Source organism: Danio rerio, chromosome 9 (genome assembly GCF_052040795.2).
Source record: "Danio rerio strain M-AB ecotype USA chromosome 9, GRCz13ab, whole genome shotgun sequence".
Classification (NCBI taxonomy): domain Eukaryota; kingdom Metazoa; phylum Chordata; class Actinopteri; order Cypriniformes; family Danionidae; genus Danio; species Danio rerio.
Genome location: NC_141029.1, coordinates 49387249 through 49401375, shown reverse-complemented (window position 1 = coordinate 49401375; position 14127 = coordinate 49387249). Strand labels below are relative to the sequence as shown.

The 14127-nt window shown below is 35.4% G+C and overlaps 1 protein-coding gene across 53 annotated transcripts in view; it reads left to right on the top strand.

Annotated features, from left to right (window-relative positions):
* The window catches only part of tns1b (tensin 1b), a 479302-nt gene that overhangs the window by 453853 nt on the left and 11322 nt on the right, over positions 1 to 14127 (top strand). For 32 of the 53 annotated variants that reach the window (XM_087266576.1, XM_087266574.1, XM_087266566.1 and 29 more), the window contains 5 exon segments: positions 2344 to 2472; positions 5151 to 5246; positions 9196 to 9273; positions 10981 to 11052; positions 13746 to 13772. In XM_087266576.1, coding sequence (XP_087122702.1) covers positions 2344 to 2472; positions 5151 to 5246; positions 9196 to 9273; positions 10981 to 11052; positions 13746 to 13772 — 402 coding nt within the window. 53 annotated transcript variants of the gene reach the window in all.

The following is a 14127-nucleotide window of genomic DNA, read 5'->3' as shown; positions in this document are numbered from 1 at the left end:
TATGCACTGACTAGGGAAGTTAAAGTAGATATTTGAAACGAGTTAGTTAAACTATTATGTTTACAAATGTGTTGTAAATAAATCTTTTGTTGAGACGGAAATCAAAAATGAATTAAGGCAAAACTAAACGAGTTAATCATAACTTGAATATGATCAATGTTACATCTGTTCTTTAGTACTTGCAGACTGTTTGTAAATTCAATACTGCGTTTCCTAACGTAAAACTATGTACGCTAGATTTCTGATTAATAATGTTCTGTGCATAGTTGAGCACTTCCTATAGTAAAAGTGTTAAAATCGCTAATACCCATGTCAGTTTGGGTGCCAACCTCTGACGAATGCGGGGAACTAAGTTAATGCGAGCAGCATCGTCACTGGCAGGGAGAGCAAGTGCACAAGTTGCTGTGTCAGAATCCTTGCATGTAAAATACGATTTAGAACGCTTAGTTTAAGCAAATTTGATGAATGCAATCATGCGTGTTGATCTGAAGAGAGTCGCTCTCGCTCACCGAATGCGCTGTACTGCGTGCGTTGCATGCTTCCATTCCCTAAGCAACAAGAAAAAACGCCTGATGTCGCTGACACTGTCCATATCCCTCAAAGTTGTTTAGAATTAAATGTTTAGAGATGGTGACAACGTGTAACTAAGTGTGCCTTTGCACCTTTGATGCTTCGTACGTCCTTGTCGCAGCACCAGTGGCACCGAAATCAATATGCTGATTTAATCCGGTACATACCGGTTACAAAGCTGTCGGTGCAATAATGGCACCGGGTTTCGGTACCCAATCCTATTGCTTACTATACTAGCATTGGGCAATGTCAACCAATTTGGCATTGTACAATTATTAGCCTAAGTATAAAGTATCAGCCTATACATAATTAATTTAATTTAAGCACAGATTTGTTTCAAAACTATTTCTAAATTCAGTTCTAATTTCCAGCAAACGAATAAATGAACAATAATAACGAAGTGTGGTTAAAAAACTGAGTTATATCCTACTACACATTCTTTGCCCCATATGGTCTAAAACCTGACAGGTGGACAAATCTAAGCTTGTTTTTAATAAAAAATATAAATATTGATATAATAAATAATACTGCTAATAATAATAACATTATACACATTATTATGAATAAACCGAAAAAGCCTCCCTGAGATGAAGAAGGCATGAAAGTATATGGTTTTTTTATATCCTATATCCTTTATAGGATTTTATATTTATATCCTATATATGTTCTTATTATATCCTATATGTATCCTTAGCATTTTAATTCTTTTTCATATGTAAAGATATTTGCGTATTGCTGTACACTCTACAAAGTGAGGCACACAACAAACGCGCTCTGCACTTGATAATAGACTGGCTTTGTTCTGGTCTGTTTAACAGTCTATTATAGTTTCTCAAAATAGCAACGCGCCAGCAATACACCTCAACACGCCTCCTTTTCTAGACCAGAATGCCTATTAAAATAGGCAAATGCATTTGCTATTTAAACATCGTGGCGCAAAACGTCAAAACGACTCTTGAGCCAAGCTGAAACTAGCAAACAACAATTGCGTTGCACCTTGCGCTGCATTGCGCCATGAGTATGATAGGGCCCATAATCTTTAAAATTATGACATATTAAAAAAAAAATCGCAAATATAACTGAGGTTTGTGATAAAATAAGTGATTAAATCCTTATTTTTCTCAAACTGAAACAAATCATCCACCCATATAGTTGAGTACTGAAGGGGCACAAACAAAAATTAGAATTTGGATATTTTTCTTGGAAAAAAGTTTTAAATTTTAAACATTTATTTATTTATTTATTTATTTATTTATTTATTTATTTATTTATTTATTTATTTATTTATTCATTTATTTATTTTTATTTTTTCATTTTTTGCTTCTCTTGATTTTTCCCTCTTTTTAAAATTTTATATTTAATATTTCTCCCTAACATAATTTGGGTGTACTCATTTTAGGATCGTTATTGTACTTTATTTTGTTAGATTAGCTCCAAATCTGGCTTAAGTACTGACTAAACTAAAGTATATGCACAATATAATTATAATAATATAATGCAATATAATGCACAATAAAAATATAATAATTTTGTGTAGCATCCAGTATTAAATATTATATATATATATATATATATATATATATATATATATATATATATATATATATATATATATATATATATATATATATATGACAGGAATATATAAATATTCCGTTTTTCTAAGTTTGAAATATTTACTAGTATCAAAAACAAACAAAAAAACAAAAACAAAGGAGCTTATATTCTGGTACAAACATTGTCTGTGTTTTTTTTTTCTACTCCGGACTTCAGCGATTAACATGCTGAAGGATCAAGATCCTGGAGCCTTTGTGATTCGGGACAGTCATTCATTCAGAGGAGCCTACGGCTTGGCTATGAAAGTGGCTTCACCACCTCCAACCACTCAACCTACAAAGAAAGGTATGTCATGTGCTTCCTCTCAGTATGCTGCTAATGCAGAAAAGCATTCCCCAAATCTCTTTCAGTTAGGAGATCTGATCATAAGCCTTGCATACAAAACCAACAACACACACTTAAAGGCTTACAGTGTTTCATTACAAAACAAAGGACAGTGGAAAGCCTCCGCTTCCAGCCAGAGGTTTTAAAACACCTACTCATATCATTTGCTAAATATTATTGCAGCATTTCTGAATTATTGATTCTGATTAGTCATTTATGGCATTTTGTGGCCAGATATTATGAAAAAAGGACACTAGATAGAATTGTTTACTCATTTAGAGATTTGTTTTAGATTCTTTTCACAGTTGGCAGATTAAGTTTGATCAAAATGAACTCTGTGCTGTTATTGCAGTTCATTTAAAAAGATGTCTCTTACGTTCACTTCCAAATAATTTTTCTTGTCAATATAACACAATAAAAATTAAAGGTCACATTTTATTTTGATGAGCTGTTTGTGAAATATAAGTTACATTGCATCTACATGCCAACTAATTCTCATTAGAATATAAGTAGACTGTTAGGTTGGGGTTAGTGTTTCTTATAGTCAGTTAAATGTCTGTTGAAGGTGCAGTATGAACGGACATTAGGCAGACAGTCTACTAATACTCAAATGGATCATCAAAATAAGGTGTTACCAAAATATACATTAGAAAAACACATGAAATATTGCTTGAATTCAAATATATATTGTGCAATTTTGAGACAAACCACCTGTCAGAGACACGCTCTTTTTCCATTCTTATAAACACATCATCTTGCTGGGAAAACATTATGCAGTGCGCTTGACAAACCACCTGTAGGATACACGCTCTTTCCTGTCCTCTCTATATACACCAGACGCTTTCCTACAAACATTTAATTTCAAGGACTCAAAACTATTTAATGAAATAAAATAAATAATAATAAACGACGAAACTTAGACTTGTTATAGTATCTACTCTCACTGGCCACTTTATTAGGTACACCTGCCCAACTGTTCGTTAACGCACATTTCAAATCTGCCAAACACATGGCAGCAGCTCAATGCATTTAGGCATGTAGACATGGTCAAGACAACCTGCTGCAGTTCAAACCGAGCATCAGAATGAGGAAGAAAGGTGATTAAAGTGACTTTGAATGTGGCATGGTTGTTGGTGCCAAACGGGCTGGTCTGAGTATTTCAAAAATTTCTGACCTATTGGGTTTAAAGTGTAGGTCTGAAAAAGAGAAAATATCCAGTGAGCGGCAGTTCTGTGGGCGCAAATGCCCTGTTCATGCGAGAAGTCAGAGGAGAATGGCCAGACTGGTTCCAGCTGATAGAAAGGCAGCTGTAATTTAAATAAACCCTTGTTACATCAGAGGTATGCAGAAGAGCATCTCTGAATACACAACATGTCGAACCTTAAGGCGGATGGGCTACAGCAACAGATCAGGAAACTGAGGCTACAATTCGCACAGACTCAGCAAAATTGGACAACAGAATGCTGAAAAAATGTTGCCTGGTCTGAGTCTTGATTTCTGCTGCCACATTCGGATGGTAGGGTCAGAATTTGGCATCGACAACATGAAAGCATGGATCCATCCTGCCTTGTATCAACGATTCAAGCTGGTGGAGATGGTGTAAAGGTGTGGGGGATATTTCCTTGGCACACTTTGGGCAGATTAGTTTCAATTGAGCGTTGTGTCAACACCGCAGCCTACCTGACTATTATTGCTAACCATGTCTATCCCTTTATGACAGTGGTCTCAAACTCAATTCCTAGAGGGCCACAGCTCTGCAGATGTTAGCTCCAACCACCTCAAAGTCACACCTGCTTAATAGTCTCTATTAAGCTGCGGTCACACTGGGCTTTCCCTCCCGTAGACTTCCATTCATACACACGTGAATGCATCAGACCAGAAACGCAGGGTCATGCGTTAAGTTTCGCAGGTTGCTGCGGTGCAAAGTTCAAGCTTGGTGAACTCTGACCTGCAATATCGCATCACTTGACTTTGTGAGACCAACCGAGGATCAAAACATGACCTCTCTGGACAGAAATTTAAAACATGTAGCAATCGCTCGCTTTTTTAATGCCTAATAATCTTGTTTATTGCCGCCCCTTTTTGCAGCGCTGCACAACAGAATTTCACATTATCAAACTCTAGTGTGACCACAGCTTAAGTCTTGTGCACTTTGATTGCAAAACTGTGAAGAGCTGCGGCTCTCCAGGAATTGAGTTTGAGACCCATGCTTTATGACCACAGCGTACCCATCTTCTGATGGCTACTTCCAGCAGGATAACGCACCATGTCATAAAGCACTAATCATCTCAGACTGGACAATGACAATGAGTTCACTCACAGTTCTGAGGAATATTTCCAGTACCTTGTTGAATCATAAGGGATTAAGGCAGTTCTGAAGGCAAAAGAGGGTCCAGCCCGGTTTTAATAAGGTGTACCTAATAAAGTGGCCAGTGAGTGTATATATTTCTGCTCTTAAGGATTTAAAGTGCTTATTTTATCTTAATTTATAAGTCACTTAATTAAGATAATGTGAATATTGAGCAAATTGGGTCATTATAAGTTAGACTACAAGTTGGGTCACTTCATCAAATGATGTTTTTATTTATTTTTTTGGCCAAAGTCTTTAGATTTTGACTTCATATTCTTTATCATTACAGCTGGAGATGTCACTAATGAGTTGGTGAGGCATTTTCTAATTGAGACGAGTCCGAAGGGTGTGAGACTGAAGGGCTGCCCCAACGAGCCGTACTTTGGTAAATCAGACATTTTCAATTTTTGCATTTTCTACCTTTTCTAAAGCCCACTCAGCAGTGTTTGTCCGAGATGGTCTGATTGTTGCCGCCAGAGAAATCAAATGCTTCTCTGAAAAGTGGGTGGGAAGCAGAAGCTTATTAGCATGTAAAAAGACACGCACAAAAACAACATTAGCTTGCTAATGTGCATTTTAAAGTATAATATGAGAAACAATTGACAGAAATTACAAAAAAAAAAAAAGATTTTACATGTATTTAGACTTTACAAATAGATTTAATCACTTTAAAAGGATCATTATAAAGCTTTCGGACACAACCTGTTTCTTACATCTGAGCTAGTGTTTGAATGATTCTCAAGTATAATGTCTAAAGTGCTGATAAAATGTGATTTTGCTGACATTTTAAAATTATAAGACTGAAACGGCAGGAAATGCCATCAGTCTAAAAAGATTTTCTAGTATTTTAGTATTGCAATTGGGATATTACAATAATTAACCACAAAAAAACCAAAGCAAAGCAAACACTATCAGATTACTATGGTATACATATAGCACTATAACATACAAAAGAGAGATCGACTTAGAATATCACTTACCTGTTTTATGATTTGTTCAGCTGTGTTTTTCTCCCCTAAGGACTTAATTTGCCGTCTCTGTCGCCATCATGTGGCAGAACATCAAACAGTTTTTTTCTCTGCTCAATATCGATTCTGTATCAGAAGTCGAGTTAACTAAAAAGTTAATAATATTATTATTTTTTTAATAGTTCGGCTTTTTTTTTTATAATAAAAGCATTGGGTGTCTTAAAGGGATAGTTCACTCAAAAATAAAAATTCACTCGCCCTTCACTTATTAAAAACCTTAATGACCTTTCTTTCTTCTGTTGAACACAAAAAAATATATTCTGAAGAATGATAGTTGCTTGTACCCATTGACTTACATAGTAAAGAAAAACAATTCTATGCAATTCTAAGTCAATGGGTGCCAGCATTCTTCAAAATATCTTCTTTTGTGTTCAACAGAAGAAACTCACATATGTTTTGAAAAAGTGAAAGACAAGTGAATGCTAACAATATTTTTCTTTGAGTTAACTTCGCCTTTAACACACACCATATTACATTTTGTAAGAAACTAAAACAGGACAACTTTTGATGAGTTTTCCCTTTCGTTCACACAATATTGCCTACGAAGCCTCAAAGTTTCTCATGACTTGTTATTAGAATGATTTGTTGAATGTTCACTAATGTGAAAGACCAATCTGTCAAGCATGTAGAACAAATGCTTGTGTGGTTAACATGTGAATCCTTTAAATCAAGCTGTCCGTGTTGCTCCCAGAAAGCTGCAGAACATCTGCGAGTCCAAAACGCCAGCATGGAAGCAGCTGAGATTATTAAGTACAGCTCAAAGATGGCCTCTCTGTAATTTACTGTCTGCGGACCACATTACACGGAGGCCCAGTCTGTTTAATGGACAGTTCTGTCTTCTTCAATATGGCCCGTTCCACATCAAATAAGGAGACATGACAATTCAGGGGCTGGGCAGGCTTGCGTAAGAGCTCTAACATTCTGTTATGGTAACCATTTCGTGAGGGTGTGTTTATTATGAAATGCAGAAAAGACAAAGAAAAATGTGATGAGTGGGAGTGAAAACAGGTGTGGGGGGAAATTGGCAAGGATTTGTGTGTTGTCAGGAGTTGCAGTTTTGTTACTGAACGGGATCTCACACAAACATTTCACCCAAAAATTCATCACCAATTGTTTGTTCTTTTGTCCTTCCAAACTTTGTTGTTTATTATTTATTTTTGTTTTTGTATGGAAACAAGAGGAAATTCTGTATAATCCCTATAGGGCTACTTTTAATTTATCTGATGGTAGCTACAACGCTTTTTACTACAGTTTTAACAATTCTTTTAAAAAACATATGGGATCTTTAAAAAAAGATCCCATGGATGTTATAGAGGCTTGTCATGCCAAGAAACACAGTTTATTTTTAAAGGCATAGTCCAAGCAAGATCACAAATTCACACTGGTGTTGTTTTGGAGTGATTTTATACCCATAGATCAGTTGTTTTGTTCCAAATAGTTAATAGTAAGCTGACTAAAATAGTAAAACAACTCACATGTGAGTAAACTCCCTTCACACTGGTAAAATCTTATATTGATTATATACACACACACACATATACAGGGCTTTACATTAACACCCGCTTAATTACATTCAGGGCTTTACATTAACACCCGCACAGATTTCAGCTCTGGTGGGTAAGACAGCTGCTCCCACTAGCCACTTTGGCTGGTTGGAAAACATTTTTTACAATGTAGTTTTCTTAAAGCAGGGTTCGACAATAAGGGTGGTCCAAAATGTGATCTTAGAATCGAGAAGCAGCACGACTGACAAAAATAACTGTGTTCGCGAGAGCAAAAGCAGGTGATTACCTTATGAGAGTATGATCACTCGCGCGCACTGGTGATGTGATATGCGCGACTGTTAAAAAGCGTGCGCGCTCCCGTTAACTTACGTGAAACAACCGTGGGTAGGGGAAGTGCAACTGGTGCGATCAGTTCTCTTTGAAATAGAATAGACAAAAATGCTTGTGCACCCAGAGTCCTGCTGCTTTCCAGAGCTCAAGATTTTTAAAAAAATTATATATATACATCATTATTGCTTGTTTGAACACATTTAAAATTTGTGGCAAATAAATGATTATTTCTTTTTGGTGTGATCAGAGATAAATTTGGTAAATTCCTAATTTTTAAGCCCTAAAAAAATACATGTGTAATAAAAACTAATTGCAATGCGACACAACTGATTCGCTCATGCACACTGAGCAAGCTCATACACAACCCCACACACACAAAGTGAAATGAATGAGAAGGCATGTGGACAACACAACATCTAAATTAAGTAATTTAAGCATGTCAAAGTCAAATTTATGCATATAAAATATATTTTCCAAACAACAAATGTGTGGCTAATGAAAATAGCGAATGGCTAGTAATGTTGCAAATCTACTAGCCACAGTGGCTAGGTTTTTAATGTTAAGCCCTGTGTGTGTATATATATAAATATATATGTATATATATATATATGTGTATATATATATATATATATATATAAATATATATGTATAATGTACTCCTTAATGCACTTTCATAAAAGTATTCTTTTGAAATTCGAAATAGGGAAATCATATAAGAAGCCAGTGACTATTAAAATACAACATTGTGCAAGGTCAATTAAATAATGCTAATGATGTTTTACTTGCATACTTTCAAACCAAAACTTTCAATAATGCACGTCACAAATTCTTACTGTTCCAAAATTCACAAATTTTCGAATATAAAACCAACTTTACCTCAATCTGTTTTTGCTAAAAAGTGGTATGGTACGGTTCGCTTTTTGGGACATTTTGACAGTGGAAACAGGCATAAACAGTTGTGCTTTTATAGCTGATCAATGTTTACCTTTCATTCACTTTCAAATGTCGACATTAATGGCATTTTTGGAACAACATGAAAGCAAGTAGCTATCCAGAAGTAAGTTATTGCTTTAAAATGGCCCTAATATGAAATAACAAAGCGTCCTCATTTCCTGTTAGTGTTGATAAAATCTGATTGCTGAAGGAGGAACATTTTAGAAGCTGATTATAGCAGGTTTCCTTTCCGCCATCAACCTGGTGCAAGTAGTTTATTCTCATGCCCAAACATAGTCCTGCCAGAGCTCGTTTTCCCTAATATAGTCAAATATTTCCAGCAAAGGTTTAATAAAGAAACACAGCTCGTGTATTGCATGTCTTCCAACTTTCAACTGGACAGCAACATGGATTTATGGTTTGTCATATCAGGCGTCAAAGATTGACCACTTCAGTAGGGCTGTAATGTGAAGTATGCCCTCCTCTGATTTCTGCTCGTAAATCTGAGCCCAATTTTGTTTTGATGTTGTGTGTTCAGGCTGCCTGTCTGCGCTGGTCTACCAGCACTCCATCACTCCACTGGCACTGCCCTGCAAACTAGTCATACCAACCAGAGGTGAGACAACATACACACATAACAGGGACCGCAACGGTGATATATACACATAACACTATCACTATACACATAAAAGGGACCACAATAAAAACCTGTATGCTTTGTTTTACTTTAAAGGTAAACAATACAACTTAAATACCAAAAGACAATAAAATGTAGACAAATTCCACATCATAAAAGTGCTTAAATTTTGTTTTATATATTTAATTTTTTTTTTCATTTAATTTTTATTTATTTATTTATTTTTGCATTCATGTGTGCCAATATTACACAATAAATTTGTCCATATTTGTTTTATCATACATTATAATTTATTTATATGATTTTTTTTTTGTCAAGAATTTTCATACATTCATTCATTCATTCATTTTCTTGTCGGCTTAGTCCCTTTATTAATCCGTGGTCGCCACAGCAGAATGAACCGCCAACTTATCCAGCAAGTTTTTTACGCAGCAGATGCCCTTCCAGCTGCAATCCATCTCTGAGAAACATCCACACACACATTCACACACACACTCATACACTACGGACAATTTAGCCTACCCAATTCACCTGTACCGCATGTCTTTGGACTGTGGGGGAAACCGGAGCACCCGGAGGAAACCCACGCGAAGGCAGGGAGAACATGCAAACTCCTCACAGAAACGCCAACTGAGCCGAGGTTCGACCCAGCGACCTTCTTGCTGTGAGGCGACAGCACTATCTACTGCGGCAGTTTTCATACAAGATCATAATTTTTGTGTTGTTGGTTTTGTCCTGCATTATCATACATTATAATTTTTTATATGCATATCTGTGTTTTTGTCCAGCAATTTCATACCCAATAACACTTTATTAATGTATTTCGCCCAGAATTTAATTGCAATATCCAACATTTAGCATGAAAATACATGTTTTTTTGAACATTTGAAATATTACACAATGGATGTGTGCATACTGGTTTTCCAGTATTATTTTACATTATATTTTTTTGTATGTGCGAATTGGAATTTTTGTCAAGCATTGTCATAGAAGATCACTATTTGTGTGCAGTTTTTTTGTCCAGCATTATTATACATGATCATTTTTTAATATGCACATCGTAGTTAGTCCAGCAATTTTATACCATATCACACTTTGTGTTTTCGTTTAATAAAATATTACACTTTTTTCACAGATAGGGTTTTTTATCCAGCAACATTTATCCCACTATATTTTTGTCAGCATGTACATTATATTTTGCATGAAAATACATGGTTTTTGGGCACTTGAACATGCATGAGTGCTGTTCACATTTAAGGAAGATGCAATAATGTCTCAAATATATAACAATATGACTAGAAGCATGTTTTTTCTCTACTAATCTCATTCCTTTGTGTGTATGCATGTGTTTTCTATACTTGGACTTTCATTATGACCTCATTTATCTGTGTCCTTGGTCATGATGATGTATGTCCTGTTTGTCTAGTGTGAATAATTGTGAACATTCATCCTCGTTCAGTCCTCTGTCCTCAGCCAACTGCTATATGCCATTCAGGTGTCAAAGGGCACAAAGCCGCAGACCTTTACGTGTGCATTTCCGCCTTTTCAAACACAGTGTGACGGCATGTTTGCCAGACGCTTTGATTACTGGCATAGTATGCATTCCTGCAGGCGAACGACAGGTTATAACACTCAGCCTGACAGGATGTGCTCAGTTTGACCTCTGATCTGCGCTCATGTTTGCAGATCCTCTGGAAGAGTCACCTGAGATCGCAACACCAACCAACCCGGCGGCAGATATGCTCAAGCAGGGCGCAGGTGAGAAAAACACATTACTGATTGTGGAAAATGAATCATTTGTGGCATTTTTTAATGATTTCTCTCTGATAGTGTGATGCTTTAGATTCTAATTAAGATCTTCTGTTGCGTTTTGAAAAATTAAAAATAAAAATATATTTGAAAATACATTTTTGATTAAGATTTTATTTATAAAAAAGCAATAATTACAGTTACAGTAAAGCTCTTCCAGAAGAGCAATTCTATTAAAATGACAATTGTGGCCAAATAAAGAGTTGCATAAAATTAAAATCTATTCAAATATGTGGTCATTTCAAAACACTTATTTAAAATAAAAATACATTTTAAATTAAGTTTTATTTAATAAAAAACAATAATTACAGTAAGGCCGTTCCAGAAGAACATTTATAATAAAATGGCATTTAAAGAGTTGCATAAATTTATTAAAATGTAGAGTCAAAAAAATCGTATTGTTATTATATATTATATATTATATATGAGCAATATCACACGACTACCAGTGCGATATTGTGTGATATTGCCCTTTATACCAGGGGTTCCCAAACTTTTCAGCCTGCGACCCCCAAAATGACAATCCCAGTGACTCGCGACCCCCAATATCCTGGCTATAAATACAGAAACCTTGCATGCAATGTCACACACACACCAATACACCCAGGTATATTCTTCGTTTAATGTCAGTGCTGTAAATGGGCCAGAAACTTTAACCTGGTGTTATAAAATCTATCTGCTGCATCTGATGCTATTGCTGTGTCTTTAATATAATGTAATTCCCACTGGGGTCGCAATCCAATAGAACTAGTAACTATAAACTACTATAGTAACTATATAGTAATTATAAACGACTATATTTTTTCTTATCTGTAGGTTATGGATAAAATATGGTCATTCTTATATGATTTAATAATAATAAATAGATTTTTTTAAATCACCAGGCGACCCCTCTTCATTGTCCCGCGACCCCTCGAGGGGTCCCGACCCCCACTTTGAGAACCCCTGCTTTATACAACAGTTCGACGGCATAATCGTGTATATAAAAAAGAAAATCCAACACGGACAGTCTTAAACTCTTTTGCATAAGGAAATACTTTCTTCCGCCATTCATTCACATCTGCAGCTGAAGTCAGAACAGCAGAAAACGTTGCTACTTTACACACCATTTAAGAGCTAGTATTTGAATGATTCTCTAGCGTAATGTCTAAAGTGATGACGAAACGGGTGATTTTGCTCACATTTTAAGATTATAAGGCTAAACGGCATGACATGCCATCAGTCTAGAAATTTCCCAGTATTTCTCTGTTGCAATTGGGAGATCACAATAATTAACCCCGAAAAAGCCAAAGCAAAACAAACACTACCAGAATACTATGGAATAAATACAGCACTACAACATAGAGAGAGATCGACTTAGAATGTCACTTACCTGATTTATAAAGATTTGTTCAGCTGTAGTTTGTAATATATGCTGCATTTTCTCCCTAAGGACTTATTATGCAGTCTCTGTCGCCATTTTGTGAAGGAAACGTCAACCATCACTTTCTTTGGTCTACTCAGACAGACTGAAGGCCGATGCACTGAATCTCAGAAATTATATATATTTAAAATAGGCACTATCCTTATAAATAAACTACATAGTTGCAATCTAAACAGCTACATTCTTGACAAAAAAAAAAACCTCAAAAAACATTATGTTGTCCAACAGCAGTAATATTCTCAAACTGTAGAGTGTTCTCTACTTGTCGCTGTATGTGGGTGGAGTAATACACAAGGGTGAAGAGGCTGTACGAGTGCTGTAATTTGCTGATCAGCCAATCAAGATTCAAGAACCAGACAAAACTGTTGTATAAAAAACTATATATATAATTTTGGACTAAAATATGCTATAATAAATAATACTTACATACTTTAAACTGGACATTCTTTATAATTTATTTAATATACAGCTAAAGTAAAACTTTTCTTTCACTTTTGTAACATTTTGATATTTCCAAAGTGCTTTATTGATGGAGATTTTGTTGTAACAATTTTTTTAAACAATACATTGAACTAATGTCTTTTGTTTGTGCATTGATATGTAATATGTTTCTAACTTTTTTGCAAAAGATCAACTAGGTTAAATAGGTAAATAAAAATAAGTAAGAATCTCTCTCTCTCCAGAATAATTATAGTACATACAATGAACATTTCCTTTATGTAACTTGGGAAAAGTAAAGGAAAAGAGGGCTATTACATTTGCCTTTAATTGCAAATATAAATGTAATAAACCGAATCTGGAACATGTATTTAAAAGCTCTATTTTTTAAAATAAAAATTCCCCTTAAAAAAAGGAACATTTTGTTTATGTTTTTAACTAATTCAATGTTTAGCTTTTAGAAATGGTCATTTTAAACAATCAGTATATCCATGTGCTGACTAGATGCATTAAAGGGATAATTAAAATGTTTCTTATACCACCAAGCAATTTTAGATAGTTTGATCTGGTGCAGATTCAAGCCTGATTTCATAACTAACTAGAAAAAAGTTTGAACTTAAGAAGAAAGTACTCCAACAAACAAATAGGTCAGGTGTGATAGCATGTATTAGTATAAGCATTAGTTAACCTAGATCTGTAACGTGTTTATCATTTGCTATCCACTCTGAAACAATGCCATGTTCTTCCCCACTGTGACGGTACTCCTGTGGAAATGATTTAGGGCAGAAGAGTTCAGCTGATGGCCATGGTAAACCCAGTGATGCTCTGCGTATTTGATTCATTTATTTCTCTGTTTGTTGTGTTTAACCTGACTTTGACTGCCGTGTCTAGAGAGAGAACCGCACTCCTCTTTTTTACCTTGTCTGTGCATGTAATGTTTGCCACCCAGGCTCATTGGAGAAACATGCCCAGGGCTACCATCGGGACCGTGAAATACGTGGCCAGGGAAACGTATGCTTGCAGATTTTTTTTTTTTTTCATGAATCCACTAGAGGCTGCTGTGAACATTTGTAATAATCTCAAATACAGTACCAACGCAACATTATCTGCCACTCTAGGCAAACGATAGTTGTGTAATGTTGCCCTCTCATGGATGAAAGTGA